Consider the following 20,176-nt stretch of genomic DNA (forward strand, 5'->3'; position numbering starts at 1 on the left):
TAGTTGTCTACTATAGTAGGCAAATCGCCTTCTATTTTTGGGTTTCGGATAGCATGGAATTCACAGATTAAGTTTGAAAATTACATATTTAACAGCAACAGGCAAGTCTCTTATCTCATTAATAGGGCTTTCAGAACTGAGCCACGGGACATAAGCGTATGCATCATGTTAAGTGTAATAGAGCTGGCACAACCGGTCCGATGGTCAATGGTGCTGATAGTCAGCCACGCAATCTGCCTAGCTGTCGGTTTAGTTGCCAAGTAGCCTGTAATTGAACGATTAGATATTTCATTTATGACTTTAGTTTCGCGATGTCCTTTGGTGCATAGCTGTGTGTAATTATGTCGAACGTGTATAGTGGTAAAAAACAACAAATTCATACTATATTAAAAACAAAAACAAAATAACGCTAAGTAAATATAAAATTATTAATAAATCTCTTTGTTCATCTAGAAAACAAAATGACGAAATTTTTTATCCCACCCAGATTGTAGAACTGATGATAAAGATATGTAGAACAACTTACGTGTTTCTCAATGACATAAATCTTATAACCATTGTTCATTTTATACCGTTACGTACCTACCATGATCCGCTTTTGGTTCGCGGAGAATTGTTACAGCTCTACTCTCAATCGTTAATATTAGTTGGGGGAAGATTCGGAAATCCCCAACAAAATCTTAGAGCATATACTACTGGAGGCAGCGTCGCAGTGGCTGAGAGTGTAGCGGAGGTTGTAGAGAGAGAGAGGTATATGAGGGCATATGCTATCTCTCTCTAGCAGCACGCGATTGGCTGCCGTCCTCTCGCCCTGTCAACGACAGAAGCAACTGTTCACGGCAGAACCAATCGCATGTTGCTAGAGAGATATAGCATATACCCTCCTATACCTCTCTCTCTCTCTCTCTATACAACCTCCGCTACACTCTCGGTCTCTGGTACGCTGCCTCCATTGCTCTAAAAACAAAATAGTTACTGCTTCATCATGGCAGTGGCGTAACGAGGCTCTTCAGCCTTTCTCAAGCTTTCAGTTTGTTGTGGAAGAAAATATAATTCCAATCCCTCCCACATCTCCCCTTTAATCATGCACCAAACTGTCAAACTACATTATAATCATTCATTTTTTTTTTGGAATATAGGAAAATTAAGGGCCATTTTTTTATAGAATCAGCTACATTTGATTTAATGGTAAAATAAATAGAATACTGGGTAACAGAAAAAAGACCTTATAAATAGGAAAATGAGAAGTATAAATATCAGTATAAATTAAATTTTTTTAAACACATCCACGTTCATCACAGCACCTGAGAGGCCAGATACTCTTTATACTTTTTCTCTTGGGCCTGATAGAGTTTCTGCAGTTTTTTCAGTTGACCTTTACTGATCTCTTTTCCCTCTATGTCATGGGTCGGAATGCCCTAGAAATAACAAAGGCTGACGCTAAAACCCACCTTACTTAATACAAAAAAACACGCATTACGATAAAGCTAAAACCTGAAAAGACTTATTTTTACTTACGTTTTCGTCAAATTTGGAATATTTATCAACCTCCGATTTAAACAATTCCGTAGGTGGAATTTTCCTCAACGCCTCTTTATTCGCTTGGGCAGCGGCCAGCTCCGCCCTCTTCCTTTCCCTTTCGGCGGCCTTCTCCAATTCAGCCTTCCTCTTCGCTTCCCTTTCTTTCAGTAACATGTCCCTATCAACCAACTTTACGGCACTCGCCTCGCCTAGAAATAAAATCGTTATTATCGACTTACGAAATGATAACTTACTCGTTTACCTTCCCGGTCCTCCAGCCTAACGCCGACGTTAGGTAAAACGTCGTCCCTTAGTCTATCACACTCTTTGAGTATATCAGTCGCTTTCAGAGTTTTAGCCTGTGACCTAATGTTGTCCCTAAAGTCGGCTATTATCCTTAAATAAGGAGTTATCACACATTCGACCTAAAAAATTACTTTGTTAAAACAGATATGTTACTATCGAAATCGGCTACTTGCATTGTTTGACGATTCCTTGGAAACCGGGAACCCGATTATGTCCTGTTTGTGGATGGTACCAAAAATTTTTAACATTTTCGTGATATAGCTGGCTATATCGTGCAACAGAAGTTTATTCGGGGGTTTCCGTTCCCTTAAATAGACGTTGCTGCTTGTAACGAGTTCCCTGAGAGCATCTAATGCGTTCCTTGTGTCGATATTATCTGAAAATAATTTATAAATATGTGTGCCTCGTGCACAGCTACTTATTTATGCAATTAATATAAGATTGTAACTTTAAGTGAGTAGTAAATATTCCTCAAAATAATAATCTCATTTTTTTTTTAATCAAATAAATAGTAAAGTTGTCATTTGTTTTTTTAAACTGCTTTGCTTAAACTCTTGTCTACGCCGCCACTGAGCAGCTCCTGAACTCTGTTGTATGTGCACGCTTATCAATGTTGCCAGTTACTACTTTTTTAAGCCAATTGTATGAAATTAACAATGTGCTAGAGAGCAAAACTGCGATGGAAAATATTTTTTTAAAAACAAGTACTATATATATGCAAAACAATTTGGTCATAGATTCTTAAGAGAATCACTAAATTTGGTACACAGGAGTTTTATGACAAGTGAAATCTGATAGTGCTACGTTTTTTGGCGGGGAACACCTTTAAGACACTTTTCCATGGGCCTCCTTGTCTTCCGAGCCAAAAAAATTTGCTCGGATATTTGAATTTTTTAAAAATTATTAGTCCGCTAGAAAGCCATTGAATTTAGAAACTTTTTTGTCACATGATATTTTTTCGTAAAACGCAATGTTTTTAAAAAATGGCAAAATGTGATCGAATGCATCAGCTACCTATTATTAACACGTAGAAATTCATACGAATCACGAATCACGTTATGCATGTCTCGAAAACATCGCGTTTTATGAAAAAAATATCAAGAGACAAGAAAGTTTCTAAATTCAATAGCTTTCTAGCGGACTAATAATGTTTAAAAAGTGTCTTGATGGTGTTCCCCTCCAAAAAGCATAGCATTATCAGATTCCACTTGTCATAAAACTCCTGTGTACCAAATTTAGTGATTCTCGTACAACAGGGTTCTGAGATATAAAAAAAATATATGTACTATTCTTATGAATGGATTGTTGCTTTCGGGACACCCAGTATTTTGCATGATTGATTAAATATTAACAAATACTGCATGTGGATAGGCATATGTTGCTAATCTTATAGATTTGAAATACACTAGGCACAGAAATTAAGGGATGTTAAAAAAATCCCAAAATTTTGGGTGATTTTTAAAGAGCTGTAACTTAGAGGGAAATGTTCGTAGAGAGAATTTAAAAAAATGGAAATTGAAGATTTGGATGTCTAATTTTCAGATCTCCAGTTTAAAATTTTTTAGCTTCAGCAGTTTTTGAGTAATCATAAAAAAAAAGCAACGGAATTTTTTTTTTAATTTTTGCTTTTTTTAAAAAGCCTATGGACATCAAAAAATTTCTTTTTGGTAATTTCATCATAAAGCCCTTTTAGATAATTTAATTCTCTTCAATTTGAGCGGTTCCGGAACCCTGTACGATTATTTGTCGCTGAGTTATCGTCGATCAAAGCAAAAAAATCACTTTTGACTGGCAATCAATTACATACTCGGGAAATAATGGTCCTACAGAAAATCCAAGCAGGGTTTTGGAAACTGCAAGGTATTCTCTACAAGTTGTAATTGTGGGTTTTTGATAAAACAAATTTTTTCAAAGTGAAAATGTTGGTTAGAAAAAAGGTAAAAAATTGCATAATTAGGGATATGTATTTGAATAATTTGGCGTAACTTTGCAAATACTGAATAAACTAAAGATATCGACTGTAACTTTTCAACCTGAAAGTGTCCTAAAGAATCCCTGATAATTTCAAAACGCTGCGATTTTTTTTCCTTGTGTCCAGAATGTTTAAATTTGCTTTGCTGTGTTTTGCTGAAAATAAATGTAATAAGTAATTTTTCACTTTTTATTAATTTTTTAAAGTTAAAAATGTTTTTTTGGCAATAATCCATATTTTTTCATCAAAAAAGTTCACGATTCTAAAAAAAAAAGAAAAAAAGTTTCAAAATTTTTTTTAATATATCCACAAGCTTCACAAAATAAATGTCAAAAAAAAAATGCGGCGGTGCATTAACGACAGAGGCGGCAATACCCGATATTAAATTGTGATCTGCAATGTCAAATCAACCAAATTTTTTTTTATGTTTGTAAAGGTTGTGGATATGTTAAAAAAAGTTTGAAAAAAATAATTTTTGAAAAAATTTTTTTTTAATTTTCTTTTAGAATCATGAATTTTTTTGTTGAAGAAAATATGGATTGCCAAAAAAAAAATCGCAGCGTTTTGAAATTATCAGGGTTTCTTTAGGACAGGTTGAAAATTTACAGTCGATATCTTTAGTTTATTCATTATTTGCAAAGTTATGCCAAGTTATTCAAATAACTTGGCGACAAATAATTGTAAAGGGTTCCGGAGCCGCTCAAATTGAAGAGAATTAAATTATCTAAAAGAGCTTTATGATAAAATTAAAGTCCATAGGCCTTTTTAAAAACGAAAAAATTTACAATTTTTCTTCCGTTGATTTTCTTATGATTACTCAAAAACTGCTGATGTTGAAAAATTTTAAGCTGCAGATCTGAAAACTAGACACCTGAAGCTTCAATTTCCCATTTTTTTAATCTCTCTACGACCATTTTCCTTCAAGTTACAGCTATTTGAAAATCACCCAAAATTTTGGGATTTTTTTTAATACCCCTTAATTTCTGTGCCTAGTGTATAATCATTTTAAGCTCATAATAAAAAGTATTTGCTGCTATCTTTTTAAAGCACTGTGTTTAGTTTGTGAATCTCGGTATCGATGACCTCTAATACTGACCTAGTTTAGGTGAACTACATAATATCAATCCACCTGATGTGTTATGACAGCAGGGCACGAACCGGCCAAAAAACAGTCAACATTGATTCGGCAAAACGAAAATGCCTGATTATGTTACTGCTTCACTTTATAACAATTATTTTAATTTTTAATCTATTGGTTTATGAGAAAGTGTTTAATTTCATTGTAAAAATTAGTGCCATATAAACAGTCAAATAATATTTCTCATAAACTGCTAATCTAATCGAATACACTTCAACAACCGCTCATTAAATTTTGGTACGATTTTTCTGTAATATTTTCTACACGTTTTGCATTGCAATTTTTTGGATATTTAACCACAAATTTTCGTCTACTACTTGTTGAGTGGATTCATAGACTGATAACACAATTTGTATCTACTCTAACAGAAATACTACGTATTCGTAATTATTATGTCACAATATCCTTGAGGAGTAAAAGTTGCTATTGTTATACTTTTGCATCACACTTTTAATGAACACCACTCACATTCGCTAGTCAAGTCATCGATATAAATTAACTACAACTTTGTACAAACTTACCGCATAGGGCTGTGTGGACACCATCTTTAGCTTGTAAGAATTTGGTGTTTAGAGACTTTTCCTGGTTCTCCCACTTTGAAAACGTCGAGAATGTCGTCTTCTCCAAGCAAAAGTTGTTGGTAGCACATTTAACGTTTAAGAAGAATTCCTAAAAAACAAAAACACTGCAGCGACTCGTGACAATCTGAAAACGGCACTTACGTTAAAGATTTTTTCATACTGTAACGCGCACTCCATTGTATTCTGACTATAATCGAGGGTGTCCCTCCAAGAGTGCAAGAGAAAAGCAAATCTTAATTGTCTAGCAGTGTATTTAGATAAAGCGTCTTGAATGCTAACGAAATTTTTTAGAGACTTGGACATTTTGCAGCCAGCTATGGTCAAATGTCCCGAATGTAAGAAATATTTTACCCAATCGGGATTGCAAAAGTGGGCCTGAAAAAGAAATCATTAAATTAATTAATAATATACCGTCACTTCTGCCACACAAGCTACAGAGAGGAATAGATATCATACAAATATTTACCTCGCTTTGGGCGATTTCATTGTCATGGTGGGGAAATTTCAAGTCTACTCCTCCCGTGTGGATGTCGAGGTCGGGTCCGAAAATGTTGGAAGCCATCGCGGAACACTCGATGTGCCATCCGGGTCTTCCGAGACCCCAGGGAGAATCCCAAGCCGGTTCGCCGGGTTTGCTGTTTTTCCATAGCGCAAAATCGTTGGGCGATCGTTTCTCGCTTTGCTGATCCGCTGTCGTTAAGTCTCCTTCAAAAGCAAGTTAATACGATTTGTAGACTAGTTCATAATGAATTTATTCTGTTGCATTGCAAGACAGGATGAGTTAGATTTAACGTTAGAGTATGTGATACTACTTTTAAATATAAATAAAACCTCCCACATAGTCTACTAAGCAACCAGCGAGATCTGAATAACCGTTATAAAAAATCCAAAAAAAAAAGTTCTGTGCAGTGATGGCTGGTGAAAATTAAAGTTTCCATATTTTGATAATGAGGCATTACACATTCAGCTTTCATGACAAAAAAATTTTGAATAAAATTTGCAAAATAAACTTCAATAAGGGTGGCCTCCCCTCATATCTATAAAAGGGTTTCACGTATGAGTGCGCAAATTATCTTTTTTTGTAATACAAGCAAATGTTTTCTTATTTTTCAAAAAATCTTAATTTTTCTTAAATTTGCAGCAACACGAGATTTAAAAAAATAGAACTTTAACGTCAAATAAAAGTTTAATAAGTATCTATTAGTTGATTACAACAAAGTACATATTTTTTACACATATTTGTGCAATCCTTTCAAGATCTTTGGTGAGGCTACCCCAATTAAAATTTTTTATTTTGCAAATTTATTTGAAATTTTCTAGTCATGAAAGTTCCATGTTTCATAATCAAAATATGACTACTTTAATGTTTACCAGACACCACTGGTTCTGTGGTTTGTTTTATTTTGTAATAAATAAAAATAAATGTAATTCAAAAATTATTTAATCATTAATTAAAATTAGGTGAGAAATTTTAGACAAAATTTTGACAAATCCAGTGTCGTAGTTTTTCCTGGTAATTTAACGAAATATTAAAAAAAAAAGAATTTGATTTGAATCTGTAGGAAATATTAAAAAATATCAAGTAACATTTCCATTCAAATTAACCTTCACAAAAATATGCAAATAATTATTTAATTTTTACAGGACTGTACTACTATTTTTTATTAAATGATGTAGTAAGGCGATTGCTCATATCTCCACCGTCTCCACCGTTGATTACCACATATTAAGACGGGTATAATGTGTATCAAATTTAGTTTTAATATCTCCATTGCATTAGTTTGGAAAATATAAAAATTTGCATTTATTTTAAAATTTTACAGCCAACCAACAGAGCGAAAAAACAGGCTGTTTTTACACATAAATATTACAGCAAATATTATGTATTACCTTTTGAAAAATACTTATTGTTAGTAAATGAAAACCCAAGTGATTTCCCCAGCAAAATCGTGAACAATTTTTTTTTAAACAATAAAAACTGCAAAAAAATACATTTTTTGTTTTTTTTATAATATCTCAAAATCGTCTTACTTTCAATAGGACTTTTGTAGAGAATAAAAAAACCTATAAAATGGTTTTTAATGCGACCCGATTGGTTCAGTTTTTACAGAGAAAATCTGGAAAAACCTCTAAAATAGACCTTTCTTCAAAAATTCATAACTCCGTCAAATTTGAAGCTGGAAAAACAATCTTGCGGAAAATGCCAGATAATAATATGTAGTTTAATCGTGCGCAAGATGGTTTCTGTTCGATTAATAGTTTTTGCACAATTGCATTATAAACGAATTAGGATCTTATTTTGCACAGCGTGGCGATTTATCAAAAATGGTCCGATTTAAATTCTGAAAAAGGCATCTGAAAGTAGACAACAAAATATCCAATTTGTATATCTCGGATTTTCGCCTGGGTGATGGGAAATATGCTAAAATGCCCTTGAAAGTCGCCTGAAACAATCGAAAGTACACTCCACACGGTGGTGAGGGAAGCAGCAAGCGGAGGACTCTGGCTCGAGTGTACTTTCGATTGTTTTAGGCGACTTTCAAGGGCATTTTTATTTAAATTTTATTTAATTGGAGATTTTGTCGTCTACTTTCAGATGCCGTTTTCAGAAATTAAATCGGAACATTTGATAAATCGCCAAGCTGTACAAAAAAAGAGCAAGCAAGCAATTGTGCAAAAACTATGCATCGGACAGAAACCATGTTGGACAGGATTAAACTACATACTATTATCTATAATTTTGTAATTTTCCGCAAGATTCTTTTTCCAGCTTCAAATTTGATAGAGTTATGAATTTTTGAAAAAAGGTCTATTTTAGGGGTTCTCCGAATTTTCTCTGTAAAAAATGGACAGATCGGGTCGCACAAAACACCATTTTATAGGTTTTTTTATTCTCTACAAAAATCCTATTGAGAGTAAGACAATTCCATAATATTTCGAGATATTAAAAAATGTCATTTTTTGCAGTTTTGCAGTTGTTTAAAAAAAATTGTTCATGACTTTGCTGGGGAAATTACTTGGGTTTTAATTTACTAAGTTTCAAAAGATAATACATGAAATTTGCTGTAATATTTAAGTGTGCGAAAAAAACTCTCGTAGGAGCTTTTTGAAAATGGATTCATATGAAAAATACTATTTATTTTCAAAAGTAGGTACTGTCACATACCCTTGAGTTCTATGTTAAATCTAACTCGCTTACTACATATATACAGTGTGTTTCAACTATGTATTTTATTTGCAAATTTCTGAGAAAATGTCCTCTATAACAATTATTCCTTGTCCTCAAACTGATAAAAGTGTTACTATTTTCCTAATTGTAAGTACCCAAATCTTTTGAACTATCAAAAAGTGTCACTAAGTGGTATTGTTAGTAATTCCAAGAATGTTGTAAAATATGAAGTATCAATTGTTTAAAATAATAATAATAATAATAATAATAATTAAATAATTTCATATCACTTAAGTGGTTTGGACATACTTATGGCACTCGTAATTATATCAGAATATGCCTAACAAATGATAATAAAAATAGATGATTGAAAATGATAAATGAATTGGATTGGTATTAAACGTTTCAAATTATATTGTCTTTTTAATATTCCCTTTTTGGGATGTGAGCAAACATCGAGGTTGGGGTGTTTTCCATTTCACAAAAAATGAAGTAATGTGGCAAGAAACTCAACCTATATTATTATTATTTTTTGTATGAAATCATTATTTAACTGGCGATTTGTAAATATATAAAACTGCAACGAATTGACGGATAACTACTGTGACGTGCTAGACCTTGCTTTAACTGTACCATTTATTAATAGGAAGCTTAATGTCACACCACTGTCCTTTTTCCTTTATTTACCTGTCCATAGTATCAAATAGAAATTTTTATAATCAAAGGTGTTATTAACGAAATTGCTTGTACAGTTTGCTTTAACTTTTATTGCAGAATAGTGACAAAATACTGCCAAGTAAATTTCTGAATTCAGATTAACTCAACAATACTTCCATAATTCAATAATGAGTAAATGTAGCAAAATTTTAAAACCTCCCAGAAGCCTTGATCTGAATTCAATGGATTTTAATTGAATATCGTTTGTTGAACAATTTCTAGCTTAATTATGGGAATCCCATGTATGTCCAAGCCATCTGACTGATGTGAATGAGAAAATGAATTTTTTTTCAAAACAAAATTTCTTAGTAACACTATTCAGTATTTCAAAAGATTTGAGTATCATGCTTGTGGTCACATTTTATAAGAGTTTGTGAACAAGTAGAAATTTTTGTGAAGGATAACATTTTCTTATAATTTTACAAATAAAAAAGTTATCCTTCTTCCAGACCCATCCTGGAACACATTGTATGCAAAAGTTTCAATATCTTTAAATTTAAAATTCACTACATCTTAAAATTAATTACGAACATAACTGATTGACTGATGCACTGATATATTTCCAACATTATTGTTATTTTACTAAGTTTACTTCGCTTTATACAGGGTTCTTCATGGTAAGTGGACTATTAGACGTTTCAGAGAAACAAGACAATATGACTTTGAAATTTTGTTTATGGGGGTTATCAGATATGTTCTCTTCAATGAAAATAATGCCATCAACGTAACACTTCCGGTTATACCGGGAAGTAGCTGTCGACTTATTTACTATTTTAAATGGAACACCCTACATATTATTGCATTATCGGCAAGACAAATTAAAAATAAATCAAAAATGTTAAAGCTTCCCTCTACCTAATACTAATCGTTTTCGAGATAATCGTCATTTTACAAAAATTTTGACAGATGCAAGCGTTTCGAAATTTTCTTATATCTTTCTTCATTCTGGGAGCTTTCACTTGCTTTTTGGAATACTTACACAAAGGACATAAGATGCACTACCTTCCCCTATCAAAATTACCTGAAGGAAATTATACTAAGTGTCCCATTTTTCACGTTACATTTTAAAAACTTAAAATTGACAAACTTTTTAAATTCAAATGGAACACCCTGTATCTTTCTGCATCATATTATAGAAAATCAAGTACTCTTTTCACCGATACAGGCTTTGTAAGAGTCACAGTTTCAATTTTCTCAGATATTTGCGGTTTACTTACATTCTCAAAAATATTACGTTAAAAATATCATCAAATGGGCCTTGAAAGGCAAATATTGGTACTGTCATTCAGTAGTCTACAAGTATCAAGTATTTGCTCGACAAGAAAAATGCAAAATAATTATTCTAATGAAGATATTTTGCATTTTTTTAACATAACATTGTAAATATTTATTACTTGTATTATACAGCAAAATTTTAATCAAAGCATCAGCTGGCCAGATAAAAAAAGGTGAAGTACCACAGACAGTATCCAAAATATTTCTATTAGACATGAAATAATTAATTATTTTTATCAAATTTAATTCATTATCAAGTACTTATATTGCAACAAATAATATTCATAAAAATTTTTATTTTTATAGAATAATTGTAAAAGAGGAAAAAAAAGGAGTATACAAACATTTTAATCTCCACGAAAGGTTATCAAAACTGTTATGAGAATGAATTTTAGGTTTTTTGGTTCTGTAAAATATGTAGTTTTCAACTATGCACCACTGCTGCTGTTTGCAGTGTAGTCACTTTACTTTTTGAAATACATAAGTTTCTAACTATATTGGAACATTTTATAAGGGAAACAGGCTTATTTCAAATCCACCTGTCAAAATTAATCATACCATTAATTTTCAATGACTAAACAGATTAGTAGCGTAAAATACCGTATAATCTCTGTTTCCTAAATGAATTAGCTGATCCCTACAATGTCAAATGTGTCCAAAAGTATTTCAACATATTCAGAGTACTTGAATAAAAAAATGTAGGGATTTCATCAAGGAACTTTTTTTATTTGATATTTTACCATAACTTTATTTTTTAATTAAAATCATTCATTTGATAGGTACACTTGTATCTATAACAAACTATATCTACAAAAAAAAAAAAGAAAATCTAAAAGCCTAAAAATTATAAATGACTAGAGAATTGGTAAACAATTTTTTGTGGTTTTTCAAAAAGTTCAGTTTCATATAAAACGTTAAAAAATCTCAGAAGAGGTCTTCTTGTTTTAAGTCAAAGGCTTAACTCTTTTTGAGAAAAATAAACACATTTAATGTCATGAAGCATCCTTAAAAATGGTTAAAATTCTGCACAATAAAGAGCGACCGAAATTTTCGCCCCTTTGTGAGACCTCATAAATTTACTCTAAATGTGTGCCAAAAGATAGTCTATGATGAGACTTGAATCGTCTATAAGTTTTAGCTTGAGGCTGTATTTTGTTTTCAAGTTACGGTTGATTAAAGTTGTCATTTTTACATGTTTGTTATAGGGTTTTCAAAGTCGCTGATTTAAAATCAAAGGTTCGTTAATCTCTATGACTTCAGATTCTGGGAAAGGTCTTCAGAAACCTTTCCCAGAAAGGTTGACGAAATCATTGATTTAAAATCAAAGGTTCGTTAATTTCTATGACTACAGGTCATTTGGAAGTCAAAGAATTAATCTTGGACTGTTAGTTTATTATGTTATATGAGCAAGATATATCGCCACTTTGAAGGAAGTATGTAAGTCTCTAATTTCGATTCAGTAGTTGGTTGACCTGTATCACATCAGATTCAAGCTCAATTGAGGGATTAATAACGAAACCATGAAAAAAAAAATGTGTATTAATCACAAATTCCTAACCTATCTTCGAAATTCTTAATTTTTCTGAAGCTTTTCAGTCATTTCATGAAGACCGAAGGGTGATGAAGCAATTCTAATAGCAAATTCGTGCTCAGCGCGAAAAAGTACTTCGGAATACATATGCCACATGTGAAGTACAAGCGATTTTTTTTTAGCGGTGTAACCTCGATCCAACAATCCATGTAAAAATGACAACTTTAATCAACCGAAACTCGAAAACAAAATGTAGCCTCAAGCTAAAACTTATAGACGATTCAAGTCTCATCATAGACTATCTTTTGGCACACATTTGGAGTAAATTTACGAGGTCTCACAAAGGGGCGAAATTAGGCTTTTTTCGGTCGCTCTTTGAATATAAAATAAAATTATATTTTACACAACTTTAAGAGCTTACATTTGCCAAACCATCCTTGATTGATTACATTAGCCAATTTATCAAAACTTTGAAATTAAAAAATAGTAATTTAGAGATATGAACGAAAAACTTTGTCATGAAATGTCACAAAACATTCAACGTGTTTTTCTGGAAATTGCTTTTTAAAAATTCTGTTATTAAAAAAAACAAATAAAATAGTAGTTTAATTTTTTTGCTAAACAGGTGATCTCTGTAAGATTTCAATGACTTTTTTTTCTTATAGGTGCAGTCTATTATTAGTAAAAAATAAATGTAGCAAATTGGAAAAAATCGCTCAACTGGAAAAAAGTTATGGCAAAATATTAATCTAAAAAAAAAATATTTTGAAGTTAAATAACGTCTATTACTATTGAGTTTGTGAAAAAATGTCATCGTAACTTGTACCATTACTTTTATTTTATAAATATAATCGCCCCCTACATTTTTTATTCATAGTATTTTCTGAAATAAACAATTAAAGTGGAATAATTTGAATATCTATACAGAATTTTAAAAGGAAGCCAACACTTCATTTCACCATCAATAAAATCTTTCTTGTTGAAATAACAAGTGGTGTGTTTTATTTAAACACAAATACGGTTTGTTAATCGGTGTTTAAAGTTGTTGAACTGTATTGCGATACATATTGCTAATGTTTGCTATTGTCTTGCTTTCCAAAGCAAATAAAACAGGTAAAACGAGTGATGCAACATAAAAATTGTTTAGTCAACACTTTGAAAAATGTGTGCAAAATCTATATAACCAATGTTTCTACGAAATACATAATGCAACACTTTATCTATTAGGAGTGTCACATTCCTGTTGCAATAAATAAAATCGCAGAAGTGATAACAGAAATTAAAAAAACAGGAAAAGATTTTCAAAAGGCGAATTTTTGAGTATTTTTTCCAAAAAGATTTAAAATATTCCAATTAAAATCGAAGCACATCCATAAAATATCTTACCCTCTCCTTCTTGTAAGCTGTTGGTGTCCCCATACGCCTCTGGCACCAGTTTGGCGTAGTGATGCTTTTCCTTTTTGTCAAACGCAGCAACGTCGAAATATACTGACCCATTCGCTTCATAACCAAACCCGTTTTCAATAATCGTTTCAATGTACGAAATAATTTCTGGTATGTACTCACTCACTCTAGTAAGCACGTTCGGCCTAAGCACCTACGAGGAAAATTATAAAGTACACATTGAGAAATGTGATTTAATACTCCTTACATTCAAAGCATCCATATCTTTATGAAATTCTTCTTCCCAATGTCGCGGCAATGTACTGAAAATGGCATTATCCTTAACGGTGCATCCGTACTTTGTATCTAACCAATCGGACAAAGGGTCTTTGCATTCCCTGATGTATTTCTTCTGGCATTCCTCAATTTTAGAGGCATCGCCACTTTTAACCGCATCTTCCAACTGCTCGACTGCCTCCGTTAATCTATTGAATGAAGTACATATTATACTGAATTTTTTCAGGGGGCAGTTATACTCACCTCACCAATAATTTGTCGAACATTTGCTTTTTGTCCGGGTCTACAGTTGTTTTCGTTTTCTTGGACAAATTTTCTAACACCTAATAAAAAATTAATGGAAATAAAATAAATCAATGACTTTGTTAGAAAGTACCTGTTTTGCATCAGTAATAACTTCTTGTAGGGAATGTTTTTCTGAAGCATATTTCTCGAACAAATAATTTTGCCTGGCTCTTTTAATAATTTTGTCATCTATGTCGGTAATGTTCATGGCATAAAATACATCATAACCAAAATAGTCAGAGAGTATTCTACGTAAAATATCAAAGGTAATGTACGACCTAGAAATGGTTTTGTTAGAGAAAATGATGGAACATTTATTAAACATTTATTGTGCCCTAAAATATACGAACCTTGCATGCCCCATGTGGGAAGCATCGTACACTGTTGGGCCGCAGCTGTACCATGTTACTCTCTTTCCTGATATGGGCACAAATTCTTCCTTCTGTCTTGTTAAACTGTTGTAAACCCTTAATACGAATTTCTGCGTAGCCTCAGGAGGTGACCAACGCGGCTGCTGCCGTTTAGACATTTTTTTAAATCGATAGCTCGAGTTTTTAAAAATCGCTAGGTTATAAAATCTGGAATCGGTTTTTCCCCACGATACATGTAACCACTTTCAAGGTTTCTTGATGACTAACGTGTCGTCAGGTAAAACTACAACTTATAATTCATAAAAATCTGATTGCATCACCTTTTAGGAACCAAAATTATCTTTTTAAGGAAATAACCTCTCGAATTTGACAGAACACGTTAAGTTAAAACAAGGGCACTTGCCGACATGGCAACTTTTAAGTTGGTATTTGGAATTGGGTTGGGAAAGGGAAAAAACCATATATATAATACTACACTACTACTAGTATTACATATATGGAAAAAACAAAAAGAAAAATCTGATAGGATAGAACAAAATTTTAAAGCAAAATAATAGAATAACAAAAGGCCTTTTTTCGCGACTAATATTGGTAAATATCAATATCTGATTTGTAGTTACTATTTCTATCTCTTTTGATCTTAATTGTCATGGTAGTTTAAATCTCTTCACTCACTCATACTATGCATTCTATTATATGTTTTGTGCTATACATAATACCATTGTATAAGTAAATAATAATAATTTACTTATACAATGATAATACATACTACACATACTTCACTCGCAACACGCAAAAAAAGGCCTATAACACAAAACAATCAAAACATGAGAGCCTGTACGATAAAATAATATAGTTATTGTTTGATAGGTGTATTTTGCAAAATGGGGAAATGATACCCAATAATGTCAAAACTGCAATTGATTATAGTTCCCAATGTATCCATCTCTAGCGTATACTTCCTATCACAAAACATATAATACCTATCCTATCACAGAATTTCAGCACATAATAATCTAACAATCTAAATTATAATTTCAAGGTGGCCTCAATTATTGCCTCAAATTTATGAATTTTGGAAGAAAAACCTGTCAAATTAATTAATATATGCCTAAATGAAATGACGTTAATTTTGGACTTATTATTAGTTATTCTGTTTGAGTCATTCGACACGACAAGCATCCCATGCCCTGTACCCAAGGATATTTAATGTATTATAAATATCCTTGCCCTGTACCATGGCACGACACGAATCGTGAGAATTGTGAATACACCAATACATATTTTTTTCTAATGTGACCGAATAATGGACAGTCCACACTCCACAGCAGGGAAACCACAAATTATATAATAGAAGAAAACGGAGCGCCCACAAAATATATAGGGAGACTAGACTAGTGTAGTCTCCATGGTCCACCATTCCGTCACATGAATAAACATAGATAGGCGTATTCACTAGAGATGGGCTAAACTGCTCTTTTTGAGGAGCAGTTACACCTGCTACTGCTCCGGCAACAGAGCAGTGACAAATAGCTGCGATTTTTCGGAACAGCTCCTGGTAGCGCGCGCATACATTCCTACCGTGATATGATCCCTTATTTTCGCGTCACAGTTCACAAATCGACACCTGTCGTGCTTAATAGCGGCTAGCGTTAGGGAATAGGGATACTTTCGTCATGCGCTGTTTTTCAAGCATGTGCCAACTTTCGTAGATTTAGCTCAATTTGTTATTTTGCTTTTGCATTATTTATTTGAATTTGATATAGCGTTATCTGTTATTTTGTCCTAAGTTACTACTGATAAATTATTATTACAAATAAAATTGGACATGGATAAACGAAGAAAATCTTTCCTGTGGAATTTATTTTTACCAACGCATGAAAGTAAAGCTTGTTGTAATTTATCCAAGCAAAATATTTGTTATAAATCTTCAATCGCCAATTTAAAAAGACACAGAACGACGACATCCTACAGTGAGTACAATGCCAGATATTCAAAATTTTTCCGTGAGTGCAACAAAAACAAATGAAGAACAGTCGCATGTTTTTTGCTTAGTCTAAGTTTTAAGTGATTTTGTAAACAAAAACTTTTAAAATATTTGTAGAGCAGCAACCACAATACACGCATTGCTCTAGTCGCTGAAATACAATGTCTTTAAATCAAACGCCACTGTATTATATGTTTAGTGTGTGACATTGTGACTAATTCAAGCGCAGATCGCAACGGCTGAGCGAGAATCTGCTCTGCTGTGGCCGGCACGCCTGAGCTGTCTCTGGCGCTAGTAAATTGCACTTTGAAGTAAACGCTCCGAAAAATCACTGCTTCTTTTGTCGCAGCGGAACAGTCAGCTCCAGTGACAACTGCGGAACAGTGCCAAAGTAGCAGACAGTGAAAGAGCAACACATATCTAGTATTCACACGACCCGTGCCAGTGTACGGCGTACCATGGGACGGCTGACGGCTGTCGTGTGAAATAAGAAATAAATAAAGCCAGTCCCAGACGATGTGTCCAACGTTGGTTCCAATGTTGGTTCCAATGTTCGTTCCATCGTTGGACACAATTTTTATCATAAAAGTATGGCAAGTGTGTCTGCTACACGATGGGGTGAACTTTTGTTGAATATTAGAAATACATGTGTGGCCAACGTTCGTCAGTGTCGTACTCATACTGCAGATTTACAGAACAGTAAAAAATTAAAGATGAAGAGACAACAACTGTTGACATTGCTGCCGGCAAAACTATTATTACAAAAAAAAACAAAAAAAAAACGTGTTAGAAGGCTACATATCTCTAAATAAAATCTCTTGAAATTCAAGACATTAGTAAAGTTTTACTTAACATATAACTCACTTGTGTAAAGTAGGTGCAAACTTTGAAAACTTTATATTATATTTACAATATTCAGTATAACTTTATAGACAAAACAAAAACTAAACTAGTTGAATGACGAATTTTTTGCCGCTCCTGGAATACATCAAACACACGATCGCTCGTGTGGGTGTATGACGAACGATGCTTCTAACATGCTTCCAACGCTGGAAGCTCCTTTGATGCGGCTTAAATTTACCGACAGAAACCCGAACGTGGCATGTAGCCAACGTTGGACACATACAATTCGCCAACGTCCGCCCACACGATGTGGCAAATGGCGATGTGTCCAACGTTGGAAGGCATTCGCCACATCGTCTGGGACCAGCTTAAGTAAAGAATGACTCTTTATCCTCTGTGACGATGACGTGACCTTCCTATCAACGTCAAATACTCGAAAGTCGAATCGAATCGATTCAAATTCGAAATCAGAAATCGACAAACAACAGAATCTTTGAAGCACCGATTTGGTGCCGTGTACCTGTAAATCCTAATTTTTTATTTTTGTAGTAAAATAAGCACATATAGAATATTCAACATGCAAGTACCCCCTGTGTTTATCGACATGTCCCTCGAGGATCAAGTAAGTAGTTTTTAAAATCTTATTTTTGAGAAACATCAAGCCATATGACTTTCACGTTGAGGTTATGTTCACTTATAGGCTCAAGAACTAAGAGCATACCTAAAAAGCTTGGGGGCTGAAATATCCGAAGAAAAGTCTCCGAAAGGCATTGAAGATGATTTACATAAAATCATCGGCGTATGCGACGCTTGTTTCAAGGAAGGCCAAGAAACGGAGGTGGAAATGGTTTTAAATGATATCGTCTCAATCATGGTTTTGGTAAGTTGCTAATTGGTAATGTTAATTTTTTTATGTATTTAATACTATTCTTTTGTAGATTCCGTTAGAAAGGTCTGAAAATATTATTTTAGCTTTCTGTGAAAAGCTAACGAAAGCACAAGGCTCCAAATTAGGATTAGTATGTTTGAGAGCGTATGTAATATAAATTTGTACTAGCAATTACTATTTACATCTTTACATTTTAGTTTATGGTTGCTTTTCCAGTCTCTTGACGATCGTTCGCCAATGCGTTATCCTGTTTACTATCACCTCATACAAATTGCCAAACAAACCGATTCCGTGCGTTTAGTGTACCAGGATATCGAGCATCTCAAGCAGCAGTTTGCTAATTGTCCCCCTTCCAGCGACCAACTGCAGAAATTATACAGACTTTTACATGAAGTTCTACTGAAAAGTAACCAGAGGTAGATACTTCTTTACCTTACGTATAAAAGATATTAATCCTCTTGAAATTTTTAGCGGGCAAGCAGCGCTTGTAATGATCGAATTACTGGGGACATATACGGATAAAAACGCCTCACATGCAAGAGAAGATGCGATTCGTTGTATCGTATCAGCGCTGGCTGACCCGAAGACTTTTCTTTTGGACCCCCTTTTGTCTCTGAAGCCTGTCCGATTCCTAGAAGGGGAACTCATTCATGATTTGTTGAACATATTTGTCAGTGAAAATCTAGCCGCTTATTTGAAGTTTTACAAGGAACACAAGGAATTTGTTACGACGCAAGGTTAGTTTGTAAGTGATTTGTTGAGAGTTTGTTCAATATTTATTCTTTCTCAGGTCTAAACCACGAGCAAAATATGCAGAAAATGCGGTTGTTGTCGTTCATGCAACTTGCCGAGAGCACTCCTGAAATCTCATTTGACGTTATCGAGAAAGAGCTTCAGATAGATCCAGAGGAGGTGGAAAGTTTCATAATCGAAGGTAAATTCTGTTAAACTATGTTGAATCCGAAATATTGATTTCTTGGTAATTTTTTATAGTGTTGAAAACCAAGCTGGTAAGGGCACGAATGGACCAAGCGGCGCGCAAGGTTTTCGTATCCAGTACGATGCATCGGACCTTTGGGCGGGCCCAATGGCAGCAGTTGCGTGATTTGCTTCACTCCTGGAGGGGAAACCTGAGTTCTGTGCAGGAAGGCATGAAAAGTATAACCGTGGCTCAGCTAGAGCTACTTAACCAACAATGAAATAAAATGTAACTTTTCTATGAATAAATAATGTAATCATCACTTGATTTTTTACAAAGTAGGCTTTCCGCTAGTCTTAATTAGTAATTAATTCTCTGTCCTGTGGGACTACAACGGTGGCGAGAGTTTGGCTGACACATTAGAAGTTTACGAAAAAGTATTCCCTAGTGATTTAGACATATCGTTCTCTCAGATAGTTATCTGAGCACCCGGAGTGAATTTTTGTAAACCCCTAGTTTAATAAGTACCCATCAATCCTAATAGAACAATTGTGATAACAATTTTTATTTCAATTTAAATATTTATGGTAAAATTGTAATTTAAACATCATGAGCGAAAAAATTTTGCTTTTTGTGTTATACTGTAAACCATACAGGGTGTTCTTTAATAATATTCCTCAAAATTCGCAGGACAAAAATTCAAGAGCTCTTATCTTTTGAATTGAACGATATATTTCAAAAATAATTTTATTTGGGAAAAAAACCATTGGCATATTTACCACTTTAAAAATATCAAAGTTAGTGCTCGTACGCACGACACTGTTAGAGCTAAAAATTATGTTTGTATTGAAAAACGCGCTTTTATTAACTATCACTGAAATATGTCGAGCAGTTTCGAAATTATTAATTAATTTCCCTCTTTTTCCTAAAATTTCAACACTCCGTATTTTCTCAAAGGAGCATTTTTAGACCATAGTTTATAAAGCAAACTA

At 33.4% G+C, this 20,176-nt stretch overlaps 2 protein-coding genes across 2 annotated transcripts; one reads left to right on the top strand and one right to left on the bottom strand.

The window, feature by feature from the left end:
* Positions 1–1,160: 1,160 nt before the first annotated feature.
* LOC108906886 (cysteine--tRNA ligase, cytoplasmic) lies at positions 1,161–15,038 on the bottom strand. The gene is made up of 12 exons (XM_018710323.2): positions 14,526–15,038; positions 14,267–14,453; positions 14,134–14,213; positions 13,862–14,078; positions 13,597–13,807; positions 5,985–6,223; positions 5,660–5,893; positions 5,459–5,606; positions 2,001–2,203; positions 1,784–1,946; positions 1,519–1,730; positions 1,161–1,418 (listed from the first exon to the last, which is right to left on the bottom strand). Exons 1-12 carry the CDS (start codon positions 14,702–14,704, stop codon positions 1,296–1,298), a joined length of 2,196 nt encoding a protein of 731 aa, XP_018565839.1. The 5' UTR covers positions 14,705–15,038; the 3' UTR covers positions 1,161–1,295.
* A 2,802-nt stretch (positions 15,039–17,840) lies between these two features.
* LOC108906871 (eukaryotic translation initiation factor 3 subunit M) lies at positions 17,841–19,506 on the top strand. Its single transcript, XM_018710302.1, has 7 exons — positions 17,841–17,998; positions 18,077–18,256; positions 18,315–18,409; positions 18,463–18,681; positions 18,737–19,002; positions 19,056–19,199; positions 19,259–19,506. Exons 1-7 carry the CDS (start codon positions 17,954–17,956, stop codon positions 19,462–19,464), a joined length of 1,155 nt encoding a protein of 384 aa, XP_018565818.1. The 5' UTR covers positions 17,841–17,953; the 3' UTR covers positions 19,465–19,506.
* Positions 19,507–20,176: the final 670 nt, after the last annotated feature.

The sequence above is a fragment of the Anoplophora glabripennis genome, unplaced genomic scaffold, assembly GCF_000390285.2.
Source record: "Anoplophora glabripennis isolate ALB-LARVAE unplaced genomic scaffold, Agla_2.0 scaffold144, whole genome shotgun sequence".
Classification (NCBI taxonomy): Eukaryota; Metazoa; Arthropoda; class Insecta; order Coleoptera; family Cerambycidae; genus Anoplophora; species Anoplophora glabripennis.

Bases quoted from the DNA above. Each gene is read 5' to 3' on its own strand.
- LOC108906886 (XM_018710323.2), bottom strand. From the start codon at position 14,704: ATGTCTAAACGGCAGCAGCCGCGTTGGTCACCTCCTGAGGCTACGCAG. The intron at 13,808-13,861 runs GTAAGGAGTATT...TTTTCCTCGTAG, and splicing joins AAGATATGGATGCTTTGAAT to GTGCTTAGGCCGAACGTGCT. The intron at 1,947-2,000 runs GCAAGTAGCCGA...GTAATTTTTTAG, and splicing joins CCAAGGAATCGTCAAACAAT to GTCGAATGTGTGATAACTCC.
- LOC108906871 (XM_018710302.1), top strand. From the start codon at position 17,954: ATGCAAGTACCCCCTGTGTTTATCGACATGTCCCTCGAGGATCAA. The intron at 18,410-18,462 runs GTATGTAATATA...TTTACATTTTAG, and splicing joins GGATTAGTATGTTTGAGAGC to TTTATGGTTGCTTTTCCAGT. The intron at 19,003-19,055 runs GTTAGTTTGTAA...ATTCTTTCTCAG, and splicing joins GGAATTTGTTACGACGCAAG to GTCTAAACCACGAGCAAAAT.